This window comes from Acipenser ruthenus, chromosome 21 (assembly GCF_902713425.1).
Source record: "Acipenser ruthenus chromosome 21, fAciRut3.2 maternal haplotype, whole genome shotgun sequence".
In the NCBI taxonomy this organism is placed as follows: Eukaryota; Metazoa; Chordata; class Actinopteri; order Acipenseriformes; family Acipenseridae; genus Acipenser; species Acipenser ruthenus.
In genome coordinates, this window is record NC_081209.1 from 22,489,652 (window position 1) to 22,512,838 (window position 23,187).

A 23,187-nucleotide genomic window follows, 5' to 3' on the forward strand; every position below is an offset into this window, starting at 1 on the left:
CAACCTTGTTTAAAAACGTATCAGGTTGCATTCCACTGCCTGCAATGTCCCCAGACATACGTTTATAAAGCAACAATGTCCTGCTCTGGAAGTAACAGCCCAAATCGAAACAGCACTGTGGGAGGATTACCAAGGACTGCAGTACCAAGAATCTGTTATCAGAACTAAAGAGACATTTTTGTAACTAAATTTAACTTCTTTGGTGGTTCACCCAATTAAGTAATGTTTTTTACTGTCTAGACAAGCTCGGCTTGGATGCAGAGGGGTTTTTATTTCCATACACCAGGATGTGATGTTTGCCTCCACAGCTGATAACTCTCCTAGTGTAAAGGAATAATGAATATGCAAAATAGACTGAAGGGGGTTACACAAGGCCCAGGAGACAGCAATTAAGCACTGCTCACATCTGTACCCAGGCGGTGTATTTGTAGTATAATATATGGCTGCCTCAGGTATGTTGTGGCATGAGAAGAAAAGAAAAAGGTAAGTAATTAGTTTGTTCCAAACACATTGCGTCACAATTGACTTTCTAGTAGAAAGGTCATGGGAAAATTAACTTGCAGTTAACAGAAATAATTAGGACTTACAGTGCATTCAATATGTTTAAATTGCAACAATGTGAATATATATGATCTATTCATTGTATTTTGAATTGTGCACTATCTTCAATAATTAAATATATTAAAATAAGGGTTTCTATTCATGGTTACATTATTATGTAAGTTTAAAATCCATCAAAACCAAAAATCTTAAAAGTACATTTTAGAAAACTAAAGCTTTGTGAATGCGACCCAAATATTTCAAAAGCAGCAACAGTCAAACAAATACTAAGTGGTGTGACAGGGCAGAGTCACTGCTCAATAAAATATTTCTGTGGCTGGCAGCCATCTTGGTTCAAGAGTAGGGGAACAGCTTGGAGCCAAGATGGCCACCTTTTGCACAGCTACATGGTTTTAAAGGAGGTAATTGGTTTGGTGAGGTCTCTTTTTGAGCAGGTTGATTATCTGATTGATCAGCCTGAGAATGCTAGGCATGCAGATCCTGGTTGGCTGACCAATCTCCAAACTATTTAAAAAGAACAAAAACATGTTTGTGGTGGAGAGACACAGCAGTGTGAAGAAGTTGTGGAAGGTATTGCAGATTAAATACTATATTTAAAAAAAGAATACTATGTGTTTGGGCTTTTGTTTAATGAACTGAGATTGTGAATATAGATTGATTTGGACACTTATCAAAGGCATGAGGCATAGCCTTTCTCTTTATGTTAGATACGAAAATAACCTGTTTAGTCAATGATCAAAAGAAGAGCTAGGCTTTTTATATATATAATTTGTCGTTTAATTGACTATATACGACTGACAGTCCCTGAACCTGAAGTGTTTCCTTGGTGTTGTTTGTGAGTAGTGGGTTGCCATCCTGACACAAATACCCACTATGTCACTTTAATTGCAATATAAGTAATGGTAAATAGATGCAGATAACCAAGTGGTTTATTTTATATTTTATCCATTACTTTATAAAAATATTTAATTAACGGCAGGTCCATGGTGTACTCCATAACCATTAAAAGTTACATTGTATATAATGCAGAACTACCATGCTAAATATCAGCTCTTTCCACAAAGGACTCTTACTGGACATGGCAGGGGAAAAGTAGAAACTAGAGTTACCATGGGCAGCCAGGAAAGCACAAACTCGCATAGAGGAGCATCAGCAAGCTTTTTGTTTGTTCTAAAGGGATAATTGACCACTCCTTTAATCCTTCAGGGAATTTGAGGGTGAAAATCTACTACATGTCTAGGAACGTTTAGATGTGGTATCCTTTGGTATCTCCTTTGCATGGTTTTTACCAAAACTGGATGCCAAAATCCTGCAGTATGAGGATCTCTGCACACATGCTTTGGTTGCTTCTGTTGTCTTCTATTTTTTTGTTCTCTTCTGTTTTTTCCATTGTAATACTCTGTAATCATGCCATTCCAATCTCTGCTTTTCCTTTTGATACTGTTCCAACTATCAATCTGTCAGACCTGTTGCTCATTGTAACTTAAATTGACTTGCAACTTGAAGATGCAACCTTTATGTATTCCACAGAAAAAGTGTGTGCTGCATATGGCTAGTTTTTTCCAATTTTACATCTAGGCACTATATGTCTGTGTCTCTGATTCAGCAGTAGAAACCCCTTTATCTTGGTTGAAGTCATATCCCTGTTTTTTATGATTTAGGATTATTTTAAAACAGTTCACTGGGTGGAGGAGTTGCTATGTGTTAGTAGGCTTGGCTAGGGGTGGGGAGTATGACACATTCAGACCAAGCTGGTATTTAAATACCACACCCAAGAAGTGATTTCATATTTGAAGCTATTCTACAGTGAACAGCACAACATCCCCCGAGGTAAGTACTATTCACTGCTTCTAAGCTTCTTCCCTTTTGAAGTTTGCGTGTGCAATGGAACTGAAAATGTTTTACTTTAGAAGCCAAATTATTTTGTCGTTTTAAAAAGGAAAGACTTTCTTTTGCTACAAAGGCTGCTTTTCAAGAAAGTTATGCGTCAGCCATTTTATTTATGCTTCAGTTCTGCGTTTAATTTAATTTTATACTGTGAGAGGACAACGATTTTTTTGCAGAACAGTGCTAACCTTTTTTCTCTGGTATTTTGGCAAGCATTCCTGTATACACATTTTACTTTGTATTATTTTGCTACAAGTCCACAGATGCACAGAACGTAGCTGCACTGTAATGTAAATGCTTCAGAATGTAAAGGATTGCTGCACTAATATTGAAGTCTTTGTCTGCTGTAAAAGTTATTCAGCCACAGATTGTTGCCAGACCTTCCTACCTCAAAAGGGTTTGCAGCCCTACTGAAAGGAATGTGCTGGTGTTTAAAACTTTGGCAAGCCCAGATGTGAAGACTGTATTAAATAGTAATTGGACAGTTTAATGACTTATGATGTCTGAAAAGTGTATATGTGAGCCTTTCCTAAATTATACCAAAGTGGTGTGTTGCTTCTCAAACTCTACTTTGCACAAAAAAAACCAAAACTGCACATTTGGTATTGCCAGACTGAATGGTTTACTGCTCTCAGAGATGAACACTAGACCTAAGGTAACAGTCTAGAGCAGTACAAGATTAGTATTAATTGGAGTCCTTTAAACCAGCCTTACCTGTCTGGCATCAAGGCCTCTAAAACCTGGTGTAATCTCACTGCTAGATCATTATTGGGGCCCTGCATTTTGTTATTAAAATGAAACACTGATTCTGTTTCATATATGCTGGCTATTTTGACAGGACAATCATGTCTGATTTCCTTTAACCTTTCCCCTTCATTTCCACTTTGGAAGGCCAAAACTAGTGAATTAAAAATGGCACTTAAAACTACCCTGGATGATAGTCAACATCACAAAAGGAGAGGGATGTGATTTGACAAGCAATAAAGCTCCATTACATTTATGTATTATTCTCTAGTGGTAGTAATCTGCTAACTAGATGGACAGATCCGAATGGCATTTCAAGGGTTCATGGATGACTAAAACTCCATAGCCATGGCAATGACGTGTTCTGTATAGAGTAAACCTGTTGGTTTGAACTGTGTGTTGCTAGGTGTGTGGTGGCAACATTCCATTTGTGAGCTGTGTGTGGGTGTGTGCAAGAGGAGCTCAATAGAGAGGGATCATATAAAAGAGCTTGCTTGAGCTTGTCCTAACTAAATTCACCACAGTTTTAGATTAGGGTTTATCCTGGATGTAGGAAAGTGTTTATTAAATTACCTGCAAGAACAGTTTGAACTCCCTGATTTGCTGTAATAACTATTGAGGTTTAACTAAGGGGTTATTACATCTGAACACAACACATCTGAATACAACTGAAATGTGTGTTAGTCTGTATCTCAATCTCTCCCTTATCCAATTATATACATTTTATTTATTGGATAAATGCAATAACCTAGTAATCATGCATGTGTGTACTGTACAATACAGTGTGTTTCTGAATTGTTTATAATATGTTTATACAATTAAAGAACTCTGTCTAAACATAACTAATATAGTTCAGCTGTTGAATTGGCTTTGATTTGTTTTTTTTGGGGGGGGGGGGGGGAGAGAATAATTGCTGACGTGGCTGTCAAAAAAAAAGGTATTATACTGTACATATATTGTTGGATAGGATGTATTACAGTTGTGTCAATGGCATTTTATTTTTGCGATTATCACCTCACTTCACAACAAAGTCTAGTTTGTTCAGCTTCCTAAAGAAATGTTGGGTGTGTTCATTCCACCAGACAGGAAAGGCGGTTTCAGTACCCCCTCCCCTTCCCTCCCCACCACCACTCAACACCATTGTCCAACAGAAAAACATTGTTTCTTCAGAAATCATTTAAGTTCACGTTAAAGACTTAAGTTAACTTTTTTTTTTTTTTTATCCTGGGGAATTTATCCAGGCATAGTTTAGACACAATGCTATTTGCAATCTGCATTCTAAAGAAAATGTAACTGCTAGTGGATACATAGAATGGAGCCTTGACCACCTTGTATCTGAGTCTTCAGAATAAAAGGCGGTCTTGTAAGAGGGAACACTGCTAATTATTTGGTTTTGTTTTGCAGGAAATCCAACATGTCTCTGGTATCGGAGTTCCTGGGTCAACTCACCCTGAATTTTGGTGGGGTAGGTATCAATGTCTGCTATTGATTAACCCTGATTGGACAAGATGTTTTCAGAAACTTCCATTCTCGTAACCATGCTGGCTGGTCTGAAGGCATGCCGGTTTTGTAACACTATCGCTGAATCCTTCCTCTTATAACTGTCCATAGTATGTGGTTACACATATGATCAAAGGGTGTGGCTAAAAGTTACCCAGTCAAGTTTTACAGTGTCTATACATTAAAACACAATATTAACAATGCCTAACACTGTGGTTTAAAATGTAATGTGCCGTACAATCTTCGGCTCAAGGCTAATTTTGGCACTCTACTGTTGCTGGAGTGGAGTGGAATTGCCTGCTTCTAGGTTAAGGGCATATTGTTGTCCCATGATGAATGCACATGACTTACAGCTAAAATATTTTGTAGTCTCAGCTTCTCGACAGATGCACTGTGTGACTGACAAGCATATCAACTACCAAGATCTCTAATTGTAATGATTTCAACACTTGCTTCCCTGAAACTCTTACATGTGCAATATCACAGACCTGTTCCTATTGTTGTTGTTTTTTAATTAAGTAATGTTAGTAAGGGGCTCAAAGGAACAACCCTGTAAGAACACACGTGGGATTAATATAGAATTAAACAGGTTTTGTATTGAGATCTCCCACAGTACTGTAGGCAAAACACTGTGTGAAACTCAGTTGAGTTTGTCAGTCTAGCAATGCAGCTCATTCTGTACTGGATTTTATTTACAGTCTGAAGAAGAGAAATCTCCTACAGTGAGGCCTGCTGAAGACTTTGAAGCTGACAAGGATGCTGCCAGAATAGAGACAGCTATCAAGACAAAGGGTACACATTCAAGCAGGCTCTGTCTTTTTACCACTGTCCAATAATTCATTATCGCTCACTAAAAAATCCATGAACATCATACTTTATAACAATAAGAAGCATTATCACACCTTTCATCTCAAAGAGATTCTCAAACTGAATCGCTGAGCAGCCACAAACCTGGGCCCACCTTTGTGCAGCCATTTTGCCCCGGCACAACAGCTAATCTACAGCATCTTTGTAAAGCTATGATGTGTACTTGTGCTATAGAATACAGCAAGCCCCCTATCGCTTAAAAACCCCAATAGGTGATAGTCAGGAGATTTTATAACAGTATGTTTCTTAATGAAAAGCCGTCTCTGTTGTGGGATGTAGTGGATCCCAGCCAAGCCTTGTGCTGCTGGAAGATCTGAGTCAGCATCCTGGAGCTTCACAGACTGAAACCACAAAGAGAAGGAAATGTTCCAGGGACACGCCTTGCAATACAGCTTTAGAGGAACAGCCATTACTATTTGGCAAAACCACATGTATATGAAAAGGACCCAGACCAAGCTAATCAGTGTAGATCTAAATCTGTTTAAAAAAGAATCCTGAAAAACACAAGGGATGTCCTAAATGACAGTAATGGTATGAAAATCCATTCAGATGCTGTTTGTTGAAATTGCTTGTCTCTGGTCAGCCTTCCATTGAACAGTTTCTGGTTCTTGCAGCTGAAGCATTTGTTTACTTTTAATAGGGGCAGTGAAAGTCACATGAAAGTGATTTAGATAATAAAGAACCCCTTGTTTAATCTAATGTGCTCAACAATTGTTTTGCATTTCCTCGACCCCATGCAGGTGTGGATGAGCAAACCATCATCGACATTCTGACAAGACGCAGCTACTCTCAAAGGCGGGATATTGCCTTTGCCTATGAAAGAAGAACTAAGAAGGTAGGCAGTTGGCAGCATTTCGTTAACTTCTCTATGAAGAACAAGATCATTGAGGGACCTGCGGATATCTTGTTAATAAGATTATTCACTGTGTGCTGTGTAAAGTGGTCAAGGGACTATTGGATTTGAAAGGTTATGATTACACTGGAGACGTAATTACCTGACTGCATATATTATGTGCTGAGGCTTAAGGCTATGCAATATGCAAAATGAACCCAGCCTGACTAATGTCGGATGAAACGTTTTTGCAGGTACAGTAAACAAAGAAACAAAACAAAAAATATACCAGTGCTTTTTCAACTTAGTTTCAAGGAGACTGTCGAGCTAGATAAGTTAATGTTTAAACAGTACGTTTTTAGCCTTTCCTGGATTTCAGTGACCCAGGAGTGCTGTACTTCACATTTGCAGTGCTCCAAAGCCCTTTAATATTGTTCTGTGTGTGAATCCAGAATCAGAGCTATTTTTAATGGCTGTGTAGATATTAGTGGGCAGCTGAGTTTCCCCAAAGCTTTTTTGCTGTAGAGTAGGTAGGTGTGTGTGTATTATACATTTTTACCCGTACAGTATACAATGATATTTAAATTCATGAAAAAGGTGCTGTCGTTAAATCGACACCGGCACACCCTTTGAAAGTGCTGTGCATTCTGTAAGGTCCTAATGAATGCCTTGTGTGTCTCCAGGATATGATCTCTGCTTTGAAAGGAGCCCTGAAAGGCCCCCTGGAGTCAGTGATACTGGGTCTCATGAAGAGCACGGCTCAGTTCGATGCCTCAGAACTGAAGAACTCCATGAAGGTAAAGATCTTGCAGAGCTCTGTCTAGAAAACTAAAGCGCCTCCAGCAAAACAAACTGCAATCTACTGTATAGCATCCATTGTATTGCCAAAGAATAGCTCTAAACATCACATGAATGCAATGCCTGTAAGGTGTTGATCTAGTTAGGGAGAGACCATTCATCATTGATTGCTTTAAAGCCTTTTATTTCATGGAAGTTTCGCATGCAGCTCGAAACACTTTCATTTAGTGTAGAATACAAAGGAAAACCTAAACACATGAATGTATTGAAGATCTGAAAGCAGAGTCCAGACTTACTACAAACATACCCAATCCTTTTTTTATTCATAGTTTGTATTGAAAATACTGGAATCCATAATATATTAAATGATGTTTTATAAGTAGAAACATCTGTGGCAGTGCAGGCGTTCACAACTCAAAACGAATCAAAAATAATAAAGTAGACACATTTCTTTTGGGAGGGTGAGTATGTTGACCCTCTAAAGCAACTCAGCACCTTGAGCTGTCTGCTAATGGTTAACCAGATATTTCTTTTTGCAGGGACTGGGAACAGATGAAGTCACTCTCATTGAACTGGTCTGCTCTCGCAGCAACAGCGAGATGCAGGAAATCAAGAAAGTCTACAAGGAAAGTAAGTGACAAACACTGAGAAATTGGTATTGGTTAAATCTCGGATTAAAATAAAACCTTTCAAACCAACTTCTCACTCATACTAGTCCTAATACAGGAATGTTCTTTAAATATCCAAGACAAATGAATAATGTGTTAACCACAGTGACATCTAGTGGAGGAAATGGGAGTAGAACAGCAAGCAGGAAAACATGGGCTTTTTTTTTTACATATATATACCGCCCAAGATATTTAAATGAAATTTGCTTTCACCTCTTAGTGCACAAGAAAGAGTTGGAGAGTGATGTCAGCTCAGACACTTCAGGAGACTTTCGCAAGCTGCTGGTAGCCCTGGTGAAGGTAAATCCTGTTAAAGAAAACAAATAGTCACAATTTTTAGACAGGTGCCCATTTTCCCTCCATTCCAAATTAACATGTAGAACCTTCTCTCAGTAAAATAATTTGTCTTTGTAGGGAAACCGGGCTGAACCAAGCGGTATTGTTGACTATGAGAAAATTGACCAGGATGCCAGAGTAAGTAAAAACAATGTACTGCATGCTGAAAACATATCAACCCAACACTGACATACAATAATCTATCCGGTTAAGGTTACTTCAATCTCTACGCAGTGCTGTATCTGTCTCAGCAAATGAGTATTTCTCTATCTGCACATTCCGTTCTTTCCTTAACAAATAGCAGCAACCAGTTCAGATGTCTGACTGATTTCCTTTCTGCTACCCAGGATCTGTATGATGCTGGAGTGAAGAGAAAGGGAACTGATGTAGCCACATGGATCACTATTATGACTGAAAGGAGCGTGCCGCATCTTCAGAAAGGTATGTAAACTAACAGGAGTCACTGGAGGGTTTCACGAGCGTTCAGTGCTAGCCTAAAACTTTTACAAGGTCTCATAGTACAGAATGAGACCGAACTCAAAAAAAATTGGCCTAATGGAGAGGGTCCGGACCCATTATTTGTAGTATAATATGGATATCACATGCCTGCTTTGTTTGTGAATTTATGAATGGCTATGATACTGCAGAACTACTAAAATGTCACATCTCTGGGCCCTAGACAAAAGCTTTAAAGACTAAAACTTTCTAATGATGGTTAATTTTCACGTTTTGAAGCATTGTTTAATCTAAGACGGGGGGGGGGGGGGGGGGGGAGAGTAAATAAATAAACAGTCTTTAAGGTTTTGTGACTAACTTGATGTCTTCATAAATCCATTGATAAAACCTCTCGTCAAAACGTTTGTCTGTTTTACTCGGCTTCTTATTCCTTCAATACAGCTTCTGATTGAGTGTTTTAAAGTTCTGAATTGATGCCATCGATGGTGGTAAATAGTTTTGTATTCTTCCCCTGCAGTGTTTGAGAGGTACAAGAGCTACAGCCCTTACGACATGAAGGAGAGCATCAAGAAGGAGGTGAAAGGAGACATGGAGAACGCTTTCCTCACTCTGGGTAGGTGGCTTGGCAGTTGTTGTCCTTTTAACACTAAGTGAACGCTAGACTCCAGTGCCTCAAAGTCATTTCAGGCGGAGTAAAAGTCAAACTACTAAAGGACCCATTGTCCACAGACTGTTTGTATATTTTTTTTAAAGGAAAACAGATTGTCCACAGACCGTTTGCATTTTTTTTTAAAGGACACTGATTGTCCACTGACCTGTTTTTGTAATGATTAAAATGCTTCCAGAATATTAAAGCAGTTGCAACAGACTTTGACATTTTACATACTGTATTGCATGTGAATCCATGAACATATATTATATCTATAATACTCCTGTTACTGTGCCCAGAAAGAGAATAGGAATGAACTGGGTGCCAGGGTGGGTTTGATTGGTGTGTTATGCAGTGTATAATTGTGCTGAATGATCCTAACCTGATGTACGCTAGAATGTGCCGTCTATCTTTTGGCTTTGACTGCCTTCTTCATCACATGCAGTATACATTTTGCAAACAGGCCTTCCATATCTGGAAGTTTGATTATTTAGCAGAATAGAATGGTGAGATGTGTGTGTGTTTTTTTTTTAATTACTGCCTCACCAAACAGAACCAGGCCCACAACATATAAAAAAAGCAATGCTCCATATGTGTAGTTCTTTCTGGTCACACAACTGTTTCAATATAGTATATTTTGAAAACCTGTCAGCCAGTGTTGATGTGGATCCATTACCTTCATTAAGAATAAATGCCCAAAACATTAGGAGCTCAGAGTTGTTGAGTGCAAGTTAGAAACATTCAAACTCACACACTTACTTGATTGCAAGGCCCGGGGTGTTTTTGCCTTCTTGAGATCCCATTTGTACTCTGCTAGCCGTTGATTCATTTCTTAAACATAATTGCAAGCTGTTTTGGAGAAAAACAACATTTTGATTTCAAGGGATGCCCCTACGAAATGGTGGATCAGTGCCTAAAAACCAGAGGCATCCCTCCTAATCGGGAACATTTTATGGAGTACAAAGGTAGCTGCCAAAGAAAATCCACATGCAAAACGTGGGATCTTTAAACTTAATCTTTTTTGTTTTTGTTTCTTTTCCTTTTACAGTTCAGTGCATAGAGAACAAACCCCTGTATTTTGCTAGCAGACTGAATGACTCAATGCAGGTAAGTAATGTAAATATGCCAAGTATTAGCATGACTTGTGACCCTGCATATCAACTTTTTTCCTGCTGCAAGAAAGAGACTCCCTTTTGAAAACGACCATCCGTATACAAAAGTAAAACAATGAGTGCGGCATCCATGTGCATCAATAGGAAATGTGTACCAAACCGAGTCTGTACTGAACCCCTTTTAACACAAGGGGGAGATCCAGTCAAAAAAGAAATCCTGTGTATTTCCCTGTTGCATACGGCATTCAAACAGATTTTCTTGAGACAGCGTTGTACATATCGGTTTTAGGTGAATTGGTTATAGTCTTGTAAGTATTAGCGTAACCCCAACTTTGGTTTTGTGAAATCATACATCTCAACTTTCACTCGGTAGCATTCTACAAATAGGCAGAGGTTGCTGTTTTTTTTTTTTTTTTTTTATATGTAATTTTTCTTTTATTCTTTAATGTGTCATTCTTGAAAGCTGAAACAAGAAAAAACATTATGCAGTCAATGGCGGCGTTTACAAGCACAAGTCATGACAGTTTTCCTCACAACCTGTTTGCCGTACTTTTCAGGAAATGCGTTGCTATGCAGTTCTGATTTATGAACATCAGCTGTACCAAAATGCAGATTACTCGATTTCATAGTAATTTATGGGAGGGGATATTTAAATGTCCGTGTCTGCTTACTAAGTAGGAAAAGAACGACTTAATAATAATATTGTGAGGAGAGCTTCATGCGTTGCCATGAAGATAAAAACATTTAACAAGAGAAATTAATCCACGTGTTGTCGCACACATTCTGAATTACGTCGCGCATTAGCTACTTTGTCTGGTTACCTTTCACACACACACACAATTATATAAAATATAATTTCTAAAAGTTTTACTACTTAGAATTTCAAGTTTTGTTTTTAGCAGCCTATAATGAAAAAACAGTCTGTATTTCATATTAACCAAGACTCTTCATTCCAGAGTAAGGGAGCGAAGGACAAGCTGCTAACCAGGGTCATGGTTTCCAGATGTGAGGTCGACTTGCTGAAGATCAGAACAGAATTCAAGAAGCAGTATAGCAAATCACTCTACCAGACAATCTCTGTGAGTAACTACAGCAGTTCATACAATTCAAACATGGCAAATGTACTTCTCCGTTCTCAACAGGCCCACAATGGAATATGATTTGACCCTAGAAGTTGCTAATTTCTTGTATTTGTTTATTTTTTCTTCCAGGAGCATACCAAGGGAGATTACCAGAGGGTTATGCTGTGCCTGTGTGGCGGGGATGACTGAAACAGAAGCGGTCATGAATCTGTATTAATGCCTCAAGCTCTTCTGACGCCTTTTCAAAATGAAAAAATAAACACTTTTTCACAGTCTTTGCCATTGTATTAGCATGTGCCTTCAGTTATACCGCATTCTCTTTTTTTCTGTTTTGAAAAAAAACTGACATCACAAAGAGAAAAAAAACTAACTTGTAAAGTCCTTTTTGTAAGCTGATTCTTTGGAAATAAAAATAAATACTTTGAAAAAACTGCCTTTTTATTGTCATATATATATATTGCACACCAACCAATGCATCCACCCAAAAAAATACTGCTACCACCACCTATTGATCTCACAACAGAGCATAATTGACGATGTATTGTCTGTCTGCTTGGCCAGCAAGCAGTTTTAAAATACACAATGTGCTTTTAATTCTCACCACTAGAGTGTGTTAAAACAATGCAGTACAATACCATGAGGCAGCTGAATCCTAAAATCATAGACTGCTTGCTGTGATTTCTTTGTATTTCAAGATTTTTTGTTAATATATAAAGATAATAAAATGTTTAAAATAAAGCTTTATCTGGGGAATATGGTTAAACCATCCAGTTAAGCGTTTTAAGTATTACAGGCAATATTGTATAGATTAATATAGAAATGCAGGATATATTACGAAATGGCATTTTACACTGTTTTTTTAAATCTGTGTATAAAGAATGTATTATAATTGTATTTAAAAGCTGTACAATGGACATCCTTTTACATCCAAAATAATTTAATTGGTATTCCTTTTGTTTAACTCCCTAAGGACACCAAAATTATTCTTTGTTTGGTATTCCAAAGTATTTTTTTTTTTTTTTACTGATACAAACAATGCATTTATAATAGAAAATAAGTATTTTTGCAAACAGACTATCCTACAGTAATAAACTGGTAATAACTAGTAATAAAATGTATTTTGGTTAACTAATCTTTCTTGCAAAAAAAAAATGAAGTTTTGAACCCAGGATTGATGTGGAAATGTGAAATCAAGTCAGAACAGTGCCTCTCTCAAACCCTAAGCAGATGTGACTCAAAAACATTCTGATTTCTGTGTGTCTGTCTGTCTCTGTCTGTCTGTCTGTCTGTCTGTCTGTCTGTCTATCTATCTATCTATCTATCTATCTATCTATCTATCTATCTATCTATCTATCTATCTATCTATCTACACAATATTTTCAAAATGAGAAACCAACAACTTGAGTGCTTGAGAGGCCTTGAGGTGTTTTGAATCGATGACTACTATCCCTGTGTCAATTGCTATTATGACAGTGTTTCAATTGCTATTATAACAGTGTTTCTTTCTTATAGCATTACCTCAAAATGTCTGATGTTTTCTTTATTGTTTGAAACATGGGGAAGCAATAGTCAGGGATTAAGCTGAAAATTCCCCTTGATTTAATTCCCAGTCTAAAGGACATACACAATTAAAATATAACTATTGCTTTCTGAATTAAAGATGTCATAATTACAGCAATAGAATGATCTGGTTTCTTCTTTTTTTATAATCCTTGAAAAGTCATTTATTTTGTCTTGAACAAATACTGTAGATTTTGCCTCCCTCTATGGTAAAAAAAAGAAGTTGATTTACTGACACTTTAGAGTTAGCTGTGTAAAGCATGCTTGTACGCTCGATTGCAAAGAAGGCTACTGTGCCAGTGCAGTGAAATTCAATCACAGTAAAATGTGAAGCCAAAAGTAAAATGCACCAATGCTGTCTGGCCTGTTAAATTATTAAAACAAAATTAAAAATGAAGGCAAGCTGAATTTTATAATTTGCACTGAAATACATTTTCAAAGTCCAGGGATTTTTTGTCTAGAAAAAACAATTTGAGGAAGCTAAATATTTTTTTCCCTTCTCTTTTTAACTGAAGAGGCTTTATTTAGATTTTGTAATCGTTAGTGTGTTTTGCTTTGTTTGTTTGGCACTAATTTTTTAATTAAAAATGTTAATTTAACCTCCAGCTACATTCATTTGCATAGTACCAAACAGCTTCTATATATAACTCAATATTTAGTTTATGGTCTCTCAGGAGGGTGGTTTTGCCATTGTATTGAATATGCTGAACCACGCAGTATAAAAAGAATACACCAGTGGAATACCCAGACTGCATCTTGTAGCAACCAAACTCAGGACATATTACACCTAACAAGGCAAAGGAAAACAAAACAAACTTGAACCTTTTTGTAAAGCTGAAGTGGTTTAGCAATCTTTTGCCTATAGTAGATTTTCCAATGGCATGTAACATGTTCACAAACATAAATTAAAATGGCATTTACCATTAAATAGTTCTAGTTATGTTTTTAAGAATTTTATGTAATCTAAACGTATGCATATGTTTCTTACACGGTTATTTTGCACATTACTTTATTCCTTAAAAATAAATTGCTAGTAATGTAGCATTGTGTATGACAACTGTTTATGTATGATTGCCCTTGCTTGCACAGCGATCTCCTTGTATCCCAATTTTAAACTGGATGGAAGTGAGCAATTGAGATTTGTCACGGGGTCATACAGGATATTATGATCACCAGACTTGGTACTCTAAACCAGTAGGAGTGGTTGTTGAGGACCAGCTCAGATGATAACATTCAGCTGAGCTGGTCAATGATGACCTTCTGTAATGTCATGGGGCTAAGATAGCCTAATAACCCATAGCCTGATAGATGTGCATCAGTCAGGTCAAGCTTTGACCTTTAAGCAAACACACATTAAAAAAAAAAAAAAAAAACATTTAAAACTACAGCAGACAAAACACCATCTGAGCTCATAATAAACGGTTCTGTGCCTTCAATTGCCTTTGGTCGCCTACTTAAACTTTAAAAAAGTCCACTATACAGGACCTTTATCAAACTGTTTTCATATTGCCACATTTGCCCTTCCCCAGTTCATTAATACATAACCTTGAAGTGTGTTTTAAGATAGAAATGACTATTATTAAATATAGAATTACAAATCTATCCTCTGAAGTACCTTATATGTAGCGAATGTCTGCCCCAGGAGTAATTCCTTCCGAACTTTATAAGGCTTAAAATTTATTATCATTAAGTAATAATATTGATGAGAACATTACCCCTTTCTGATGTTTTATGTTTATTGCCTATAAAAGATAAAATATAGTGTAAAGGGAGGTAAAATACTATTTTGTAAAGCAGGGGTTCGATTTATGCTTAGATCCATGGACAGATTAATCTCTGGGTCATAAAGATGGGAGTACCTTCCATATTTTTTATTTTATGTGCATGTACAACATGCTGTTCTTTGTTATAGGCCAGCCCGTGGGGACTTCACTGAATACTGGGGCACTTTTTTGGCAATTGAAATAAGGCTATGGGATGGGTTTATTGCTTTGCACTTTTCTTAAAGTAAGTGCCTGGTTATTTAGCATCAGATTTAAAACTGTACAATAAATGTCAAAAAGTAAAGCGGGGCAGGATCTCTGAAACAATGCATTCAAGCATGAGACTGAAGATTTGTATGAACAAATCATAATAAAGGTTAAAAGCATCCCCAAGCCTCGTAAAGGAACTATATTTTTTATATTCAGTAGAAACTTTGTTATAAAATGAGACAAATGTTTAGAAAATGTCGTTTTTGTAATTGCAGATCACTGGCAACGCTAGGGCTCAGCAAACCTTTCACTGTAAATATCCATTGTTTTACACTGCGAGAAGAAGTCAATCAAACCATGGCTAGTTTTACTATATATATATATATATATATATATATATATATATATATATATGTTATGATATAACAATGTTAAAGGTATTTGTGATACGAGTAGCTGACTGAATCTAACACTATACTGTATACTTTATTTAACAATATCAATCAGACTATTTTAAATTATAATACAGTATACAATATGTAAATGGTTTAGTTACACAAAGGGGATGTTCAATAATTAAATCTAGTAATTTTTAAGTAATAAAATGATTGTTTGTGTAAACATGTGGGTATCCCCTTCCACAACCAAACAGCAATGTGATGATGCACCACATTCCCCTGTCTCTGGTGTAGATGTACGATGTAATACATGTTTTCTGTTTTGTTTTGTTTTAGCTCTCCCAACAATATTTATAATAAAAAAATGAACTTGTATTCTTTCTGTTATAATCAGTTAGAATGAAATACTCCCCTCCCTAAACCTCTTCCCCTTCTCACTTTCAGAACCCCTGTTCAAGTCAATTCAGCAATACCTGTGAAAATAATAATTGAAATACATGGTAAGAATGTTTCAGTATCTCATCATCTGAATTAGCAGTTTCTCCATTAAGAAACGTCAGCAATCTTTCATTAAAGTAACATCTGTTTACAATTGGCTTGTACAACCAATGGAAGTTATAATTACTGGTGTGTTGATACACATTTTCAAAAGCCATCATTATCGGTTGCTAAGTGATGACAAATGGAAAAAGCCAGGAAGAAACTGTTTAATTCTGCTTTTAAGACCAGCACCCTAAAGTACTGTAATCTGCCCTAATCTCATGGACCACTGAATTAAATGAATTACACAATTCTTAATCTATGCCATTAATTAAGTCATGTGTTTCTTATAAACCTCCCTTATAACTGAAAATGAAGTTCAAGGCAATTATCGCAAAATGTAATCTGTGAACTGAAATAAAGCTTAGTCAGATCATATCATTAAAATCGAAATCTATCTCCTAAATTCATTATTAATCTCCCCTTTGAATTAACTGGCAGAGAGATCTGCTTGCTTTTCTATTGACGGATACTAGCTGTACTTAAACTTTGCTATTCCTTTATGCTCGATTACTTGAAACAGTTGGGGTCTATTTTAATGACTGGTACAATGACAGATCTTAATGCCACTGCCCTGAAACTCTTTCAGCTGTATTTTATGTATGTACCGAAGACCAGGGTCAATAATGAATCCAAGTGGAAAACGCCAACAGATTACTATGGAGTGTGGTGGTGGTAAGAGTGGTGGTGTTTAGATTTACCACTGTTTAAATTCAGATATACAGTGCCTTGCAAAAGTATTCAGACCCCTGACCAATTCTCTCATATTACTGAATTACAAATGGTGCATTAAAATTTCGGTCTGCTTGATATTTTATTTTAAAACACTGAAACTCAAAATCAATTATTGTAAGGTGACGTTGGGAAATATTTTTAAGAAAAATAAAAAACTGAAATATCTTGCTTGCATAAGTATTCAACCCCCACACATTAATATTTGGTAGAGCCACCTTTCGTTGCAATAACAGCTTTAAGTCTTTTGGGGTAAGTATGTACCAGCTTTGCACACAGTGTCGGAGTGATTTTGGCCCATTCTTCTTGGCAGATTTGCTCCAGGTTGTTAAGGTTGGTTAGACGACGCTTGTGGACCGCAATTTTCAAATAGTGCAACAGATTCTCAATGGGATTGAGATCAGGACTTTGACTGGGCCACTGTAGGACATTCACCTTTTTGTTCTTGAGCCACTCTAATGTTGCTTTGGCCTTGTGATTGGGATCATTCTCCTGCTGAAAGGTGAATTTCCTCCCAAGCTTCAGTTTTTTAGCGGACTGAAGCAGGTTCTCTTGCAGTATTTCCCTGTATTTTGCTCCATCCATTCTTCCTTCAATTTTAACAAGATGCCCAGTCCTTGCTGATGAGAAGCACGATGCTGCCACCACCATACTTCACTGTAGGGATGGTGTGTCTTGAGGCATGGGCAGTGTTAGGTTTGCGCCACACATAGCGCTTTGAGTTTTGGCCAAAAAGCTCTATCTTGGTCTCATCTGACCACAAAACCTTTTCCCACATCGCAGCTGGGTCACTCTCATGCTTTCTGGCAGACTCCAGACGTGCTTTCAGATGGTACTTTTTGAGTAACGGCTTCTTTCTTGCCACCCTCCCATACAGGCCAGTGTTATGCAGAGCTCTTGATATTATTGACTGGTGCACCATTACTCCACTCCCAGCCACTGAACTCTGTAGCTCCGTCAAAGTGATTGTTGGCCTCTCTGTGGCTTCTCTCACAAGTCGTCTTCTTGTTTGAGCGCTGACTTTTGATGGACGGCCTTTTCTTGGCAGTGCCTGGGTGGTGTGATGCAGCTTCCACTTCCTGATTATTGATCCAACTGTGCTCACTGGGATATCCAAACACTTGGATATTATTTTGTACCCTTTCCCTAATCTATGCATTTGTATTACTTTATCTCTAACTTCTGTAGAATGCTCTTTGGTCTTCATTTTCCTTCAGATTCACAGCCTGACCAATGATCCTTCAACAGTGGGGTTTTTATCCAGAAAATGTGACAGAAACTTTAATGGTTCACAGGTGGAGGCCAATGGTAAGGTAATTATGTCCTCGTTAGGGCAATTTCTTTCATCGGTGTAAACTGCGAGCTTCCACAGCACAGGTGTTGAATACTTATGTAAGCAAGATATTTCCGTTTTTTATTTTTCTTAAAAATATTTCCCAACATAAAACCAATGTCACCTTGCAATAATTGATTTTGAGTTTCAGTGTTTTAAAATAAAATATCAAACAGAACGAAATTTCAATGTACCATTTGTAATTCAGTAATATGAGAGAATTGGTCAGGGGTCTGAATACTTTTGCAAGGCACTGTAGATCTCTCCATTAACTATCCTGGACAGAGCACTTTGTCTCTACAATGGTGTAGATTTTCAAGCTATCATTTCCTAATATTTGTTATTTTTATCTCTGTAATACAACAATATGTGTGTTCTGTACAATTCCCTATCGCTTTTTCTGCTTACAATTAATCTGTATTTGTCATGCTTACTATTATGAAACGTATGCAAAAATAGATTCTTAATTGACTCCTGGGGAAGCATATTATCGTTGCCCTGTGAATTGAAACCCAGAGGTGAAGCATTGTGCACTGAAACCAGTGCAATGATACAAGTAGAGTGATTTTAAATTCCTGTTCCAAACTGCAATTGGGCAAAGAGGGAGACTGTGCTGCAAGTCTTTAATGTTTAAACTGACGAGCATAGTTATATAATCAACTGAGCTAATCAATTCCTAAAACCTGACAGGCTCCCGGCTATACTAGCTTGCCTTTTTCCACCACAGGTAACTACACAAGACTGAATTAAGGGAATTCAAAATCTGAAAAAACAACATGATGCTGTACATAGTAATCAAGAGCACACTGTTAGCAGTAGAGCTGGTGCAGGGCCTGGATGCTGGATAGCCCTTAGGCTGGGTACATCCTAGAGAACAGCTACCAAATAAAAATTTCAAAGCACAACTGTGATTCTGTAGACAGTGGGCTGCTGCTCCACGTGCACAGTAGTTTTGGTTCTTTTTGCAAAACGGCTTGGCTCATAGTTGTGATCGTATAAAGCCAGAATTCTTTCAGTTTTGTGCTATACCAGCACCTAATAAAACAGAGCAGTCTGGCTCTTGTGAATGTGATGTGAAGTATCCCATTGAAGGGTGTTAATGGATATGAAAAGACTGCCAGCTACACTGGAAACACTTTGAGTCAAAATACAACCAAGCTATTTAAACATGCACCATGTTTAATGAGCACAAAAACACTGAAGTCTTAGGTTAGTCTGTATACTTATAACTTTCTCTTATCATTAAAAAAAAAAAAAAAACATTTATGCTGTTGTTTAGATTTGGGGTTTTTGTAAGCTAAACATTTTGTATTATTATTGTATGGCTCTTTAAGAACACATCTGATCTAATGGTAAATCCTACCGGCTAAAATAGAAGACTTGCTCCATCCTCTCACCCAGGGACATGCTTGTGAGTTTCAATTCTTTCTGATCCCTTTGTGAACGGTCCCTTCAATGAAGGACTACAAGAGACATATTTAATAAATCACAGATCCACACCAACTCCCCTGAATATACTGGGTATGGTAATTAAGCTCTCACCCCTGCTACTGCCACCTCTTTTACCCCTAGGGCAGGTTGGCAGAGCAGTGAAGGGAGCCTGGCTGTAAGCTAGTCATGCTGCACTGTACTGTACTGCAGAATCTCTCTTGATAATTAGAGAGCTGGGGTCTTTGGTGTTGTCATTCCCTCTCCTTTCATGAGAATCAAACTGTAAAAATAAAAGACAGATTGTTTGGGTGCTGATTCCATTTCCATCTTTCTTCTTCTTTTAAAGACACTAGAAAAGCATACTGGAAACATAATCTTTCCCATCTGTTAGCAGACAGGGGATGACTGATCAGCTGAGGTACTCTCCTCCTTCCTTCACTGTCCTTGCCAGGAAACTACTTTTTCTTCTATTTAAACTCAGGATTAATCATTAATCAATTCATTCATTTGACTTTTGCATGCTGTTTTCAAGCTTAATGTCCAAGTAAAACCCCTGTTCTTTTGAAGGACATTTTAACATAAATTCAAAGAAAAATACTGGTAATTGTATGCGATCTTGTGTGATTTTGCAACGCTTCTTTAGTCTTTTACAATTTTACACTGGGTATCAATCTTGATACAGTATACTGCACTACAATACTCTTTCTTTTAATGTATTAACAGTAGATAAACACAATTAATTCCTCTATTATAATTCTAAACCTAGATATTATTTTTAATAATAAATATTTATGATCTTTGTACCCTGTATTTAGAGAATCGCCGTCTCACTGCAATGTCTTGTGCAAGATTTTTTGTAATCTACAAATCAGTATGATCAGAAGATATGCAGGGCTTGCTTGTGGTACAGTAGAGGTCTACCCTATGTAAGAGAGACTGATCACAGCACCATGTTAAGCTTGTGGCTCTGCTTCACAGCACATAGGCCTGGTTTAGGAAGGATCTGTGATTCTACTCCTCTCCTCCTCACACACATGCTGCTGGGCAGTTTATCAGCTCAGCAGCATTTTCAGCTGTGGGCTGAACTTCGTGCTTAGTTCCTAATACTGCTGGCAATGCATGTACCCTCTTCAGCTTTAGAGAGTCTTACAAGGACCCTGGTCTATGGTAACTATTTTCTTACTGTCCTGTGGAAAGGTAGCCAGCCTGCCCGCATGCCTAACTTTACCCATGTTTCATCATCCAATGCTGTTATAAATATTTTTTTAAGGCAGGATTTTTTGTGGCTCTGATATACAGCACAGGCAGTGATTTGATTTGCGAAGGAGCTATTGTTTCAGATTGCACAACTTACGTAGTAAAAATCAAACTATTAAGGGAAATCTTTCAATATCCACCTACTGAAAATGTAGCCTTATTTTAGGATGCTCATTTAATAACAAAAAATAAATAGCTACAAATAAAATAAAAAAATCTGTTGGATGGATCCAACACATATTCATCATGAGCTACAAACATCAGCTACCAAGCCATTTCTACTCCTGACTAAAGCACAGTATGGGCCTTCAGCAGTAACTGCCAACCTGCTTGTGAGAGGGTAGGGGTCACCTTTATAAGAGCTCCCTGCTAACTTTCTGAAAGGTTACTTATCTAGTCATCCGTCTCCTAGAGCCACGTCTTGAGGGCTCAGCAGTGCTGCTCTAACGTTGCTGGTCTAGTGCCTGGAAACACAGAGAGAAGGGGATGGTTGGCTGGTAGGAGACATGTGGCTCCAAGCCAATGTACTAATCATGATTGCCTCTGAAGTGGCTCTAATCATCTGTGTGAGGCTCTACCAGCTCTTATGTTGTTTATACAAGCTGGTAGCTCAGCGCGTGGTGTGTACAAGAAATTAGTAATCATAATTTTCTGAGAACAGGTTAAGACAAACATTACAAGAGTCTGCATATTAATGTGCATGTTACAGTCATAAACAAACCTTTAGCACTGGAGGTCTGGTTTGCCAGCTGTGGTTGCTATACAGTGAGGGAGTCTAGATAGCCTTAAACTTTACCCCCAGGGACACTGTTGAAACTTCAAGAAGACTGTACTGTTCTTTACAGAAATATACACTGTCCTAAGAAATGTCAGTTAATAATATTATTAATAATAATAATAATAATAATAATAATAATAATAATAATAATAATAATAATATATTACCACCACCCTGCCTTCATGGAATGTAAGGTTCATAGAATGTAAAGTTGGTGGTTATTACAGTATACTGTTTAGATTATTTAAAAAATGACCCAGATGTTCTATTAACAGTCCTGAAATGCCAAAGCACCCTCAGCCTAACCACAGATGAGCACCACTGATTGCATTAAGCTGTGCTTTGTATTCTTCCTCTTCATGCTATGACTACAGCTCGGCACAAACCAGATTCCAAGAACAAAACTCCGTGATGGTGACCTCTGCTTCCATGCAGGAGAGAAGAAATTAGCAAAACAGACACTCAAGCATGATCTAAATGTCAGCTTGAAACTGTGCAGGAGACTGTGAACCAAATCTTAAATATCTACAGATTCTTTCTTGAGTAAGGTGAATTTATTATTCAGATGAAAACTGAATCCAATCCGAACATCCTTGTAATAGGTACATGGTGTTCGTGATCACGCTGTGCTCTGCTGTACCTTGTTTAAGGGCTGTTCTGGTTTTTAATAGCTCAACAGTGAGCAGATCTTGGGTGTGCAAAAACTCTCTGGGTATATGTGTTTTACATAGTAACTACTCAAACATAACACATGCAAAATAATGATGATAATAAAAAATAAAACTGAACATAATAAGGTTGTAATTCCATTTCCAGAAACCCCCGATGGAATGACAACCTCTTATGTACAGTTGTTAAGTGTTGTATTTGTTATAATACATGTCAACATAATCTAAAGAACAGAACTTGTACAATAAGTAAGATTAAATAATTGTTAAGAACAACATTAAAATAAATGTCAGAATTGAGTTATTCTTTTCTGTCTTAATTGCCAAACACACACCAGAGGAATTCAAATCCTATATGTTAAGTGGGTTGACAGACTGTCATGAATTATGGGTAATTACTAAATGAATGTTTTAATTTGTTTTCATTTTTGTTAAGTGCACGTGTTAGTCCGTCTTCCTCGGATACAACTTCAAATCTGGATGCCATTGTTCTTTATTACAACACAGCAGTGGCTTGACAATGCTGTTTTGTCATGTTTAAAATGTTTTTATTTTATAAAATATTTTTAAAGATCCATTTCTAAGGCAGACTGTTGGTTTTGTATGCAAAACTATATCTATTGCTAGAGACTGGAGCAGAACAGGAGAAGAGCTTGGAAAGTGAAAGGTAGTTTGCTTGTTGTAAAAGGTCTTACTGCACGGCAATATAAATCAGTCCTGCCTTTTAGGAGCCCCAGGGATAAGCCCAGCTTTACAATATCGTTATTTTATTAAAAAAAATAAAAACAGCTATACTCATCCTTGGTAAATTAAAAAATAATAATAATCATATCACATATAATTTGATAAATGTTCAAATGATATAGTGATATAAAATCACAACTTACTGTAAATCGCAACCAATCATGGACAACACTATATTAGAATTAAATATACAGAGGCATTTGTAGGCATTCTAAATGTAAGAAGACAATTGGAAAATGGAAGATTAATAGATTATTTTTCTCTTGAAGTACATCTCTGTT

At 37.2% G+C, this 23,187-nt stretch overlaps 1 protein-coding gene across 2 annotated transcripts; it reads left to right on the plus strand.

Annotated features, from left to right (window-relative positions):
• Positions 1-1,078: 1,078 nt before the first annotated feature.
• Positions 1,079-11,922, plus strand: LOC117427762 (annexin A2-A-like). 2 transcript variants are annotated; one of them, XM_058995060.1, is made up of 13 exons: positions 1,079-1,131; positions 4,597-4,657; positions 5,391-5,484; positions 6,300-6,394; positions 7,075-7,188; positions 7,729-7,819; positions 8,078-8,157; positions 8,272-8,331; positions 8,541-8,634; positions 9,167-9,262; positions 10,347-10,405; positions 11,367-11,489; positions 11,622-11,922. In XM_058995060.1, exons 2-13 carry the CDS (start codon positions 4,607-4,609, stop codon positions 11,679-11,681), a joined length of 1,017 nt encoding a protein of 338 aa, XP_058851043.1. In that variant the 5' UTR covers positions 1,079-1,131; positions 4,597-4,606; the 3' UTR covers positions 11,682-11,922. The 2 variants fall into 2 exon arrangements, with proteins under 2 accessions (XP_058851043.1, XP_033901915.3); XM_034046024.3 differs by lacking the exon at positions 1,079-1,131 and adding an exon at positions 2,278-2,391.
• Positions 11,923-23,187: the final 11,265 nt, after the last annotated feature.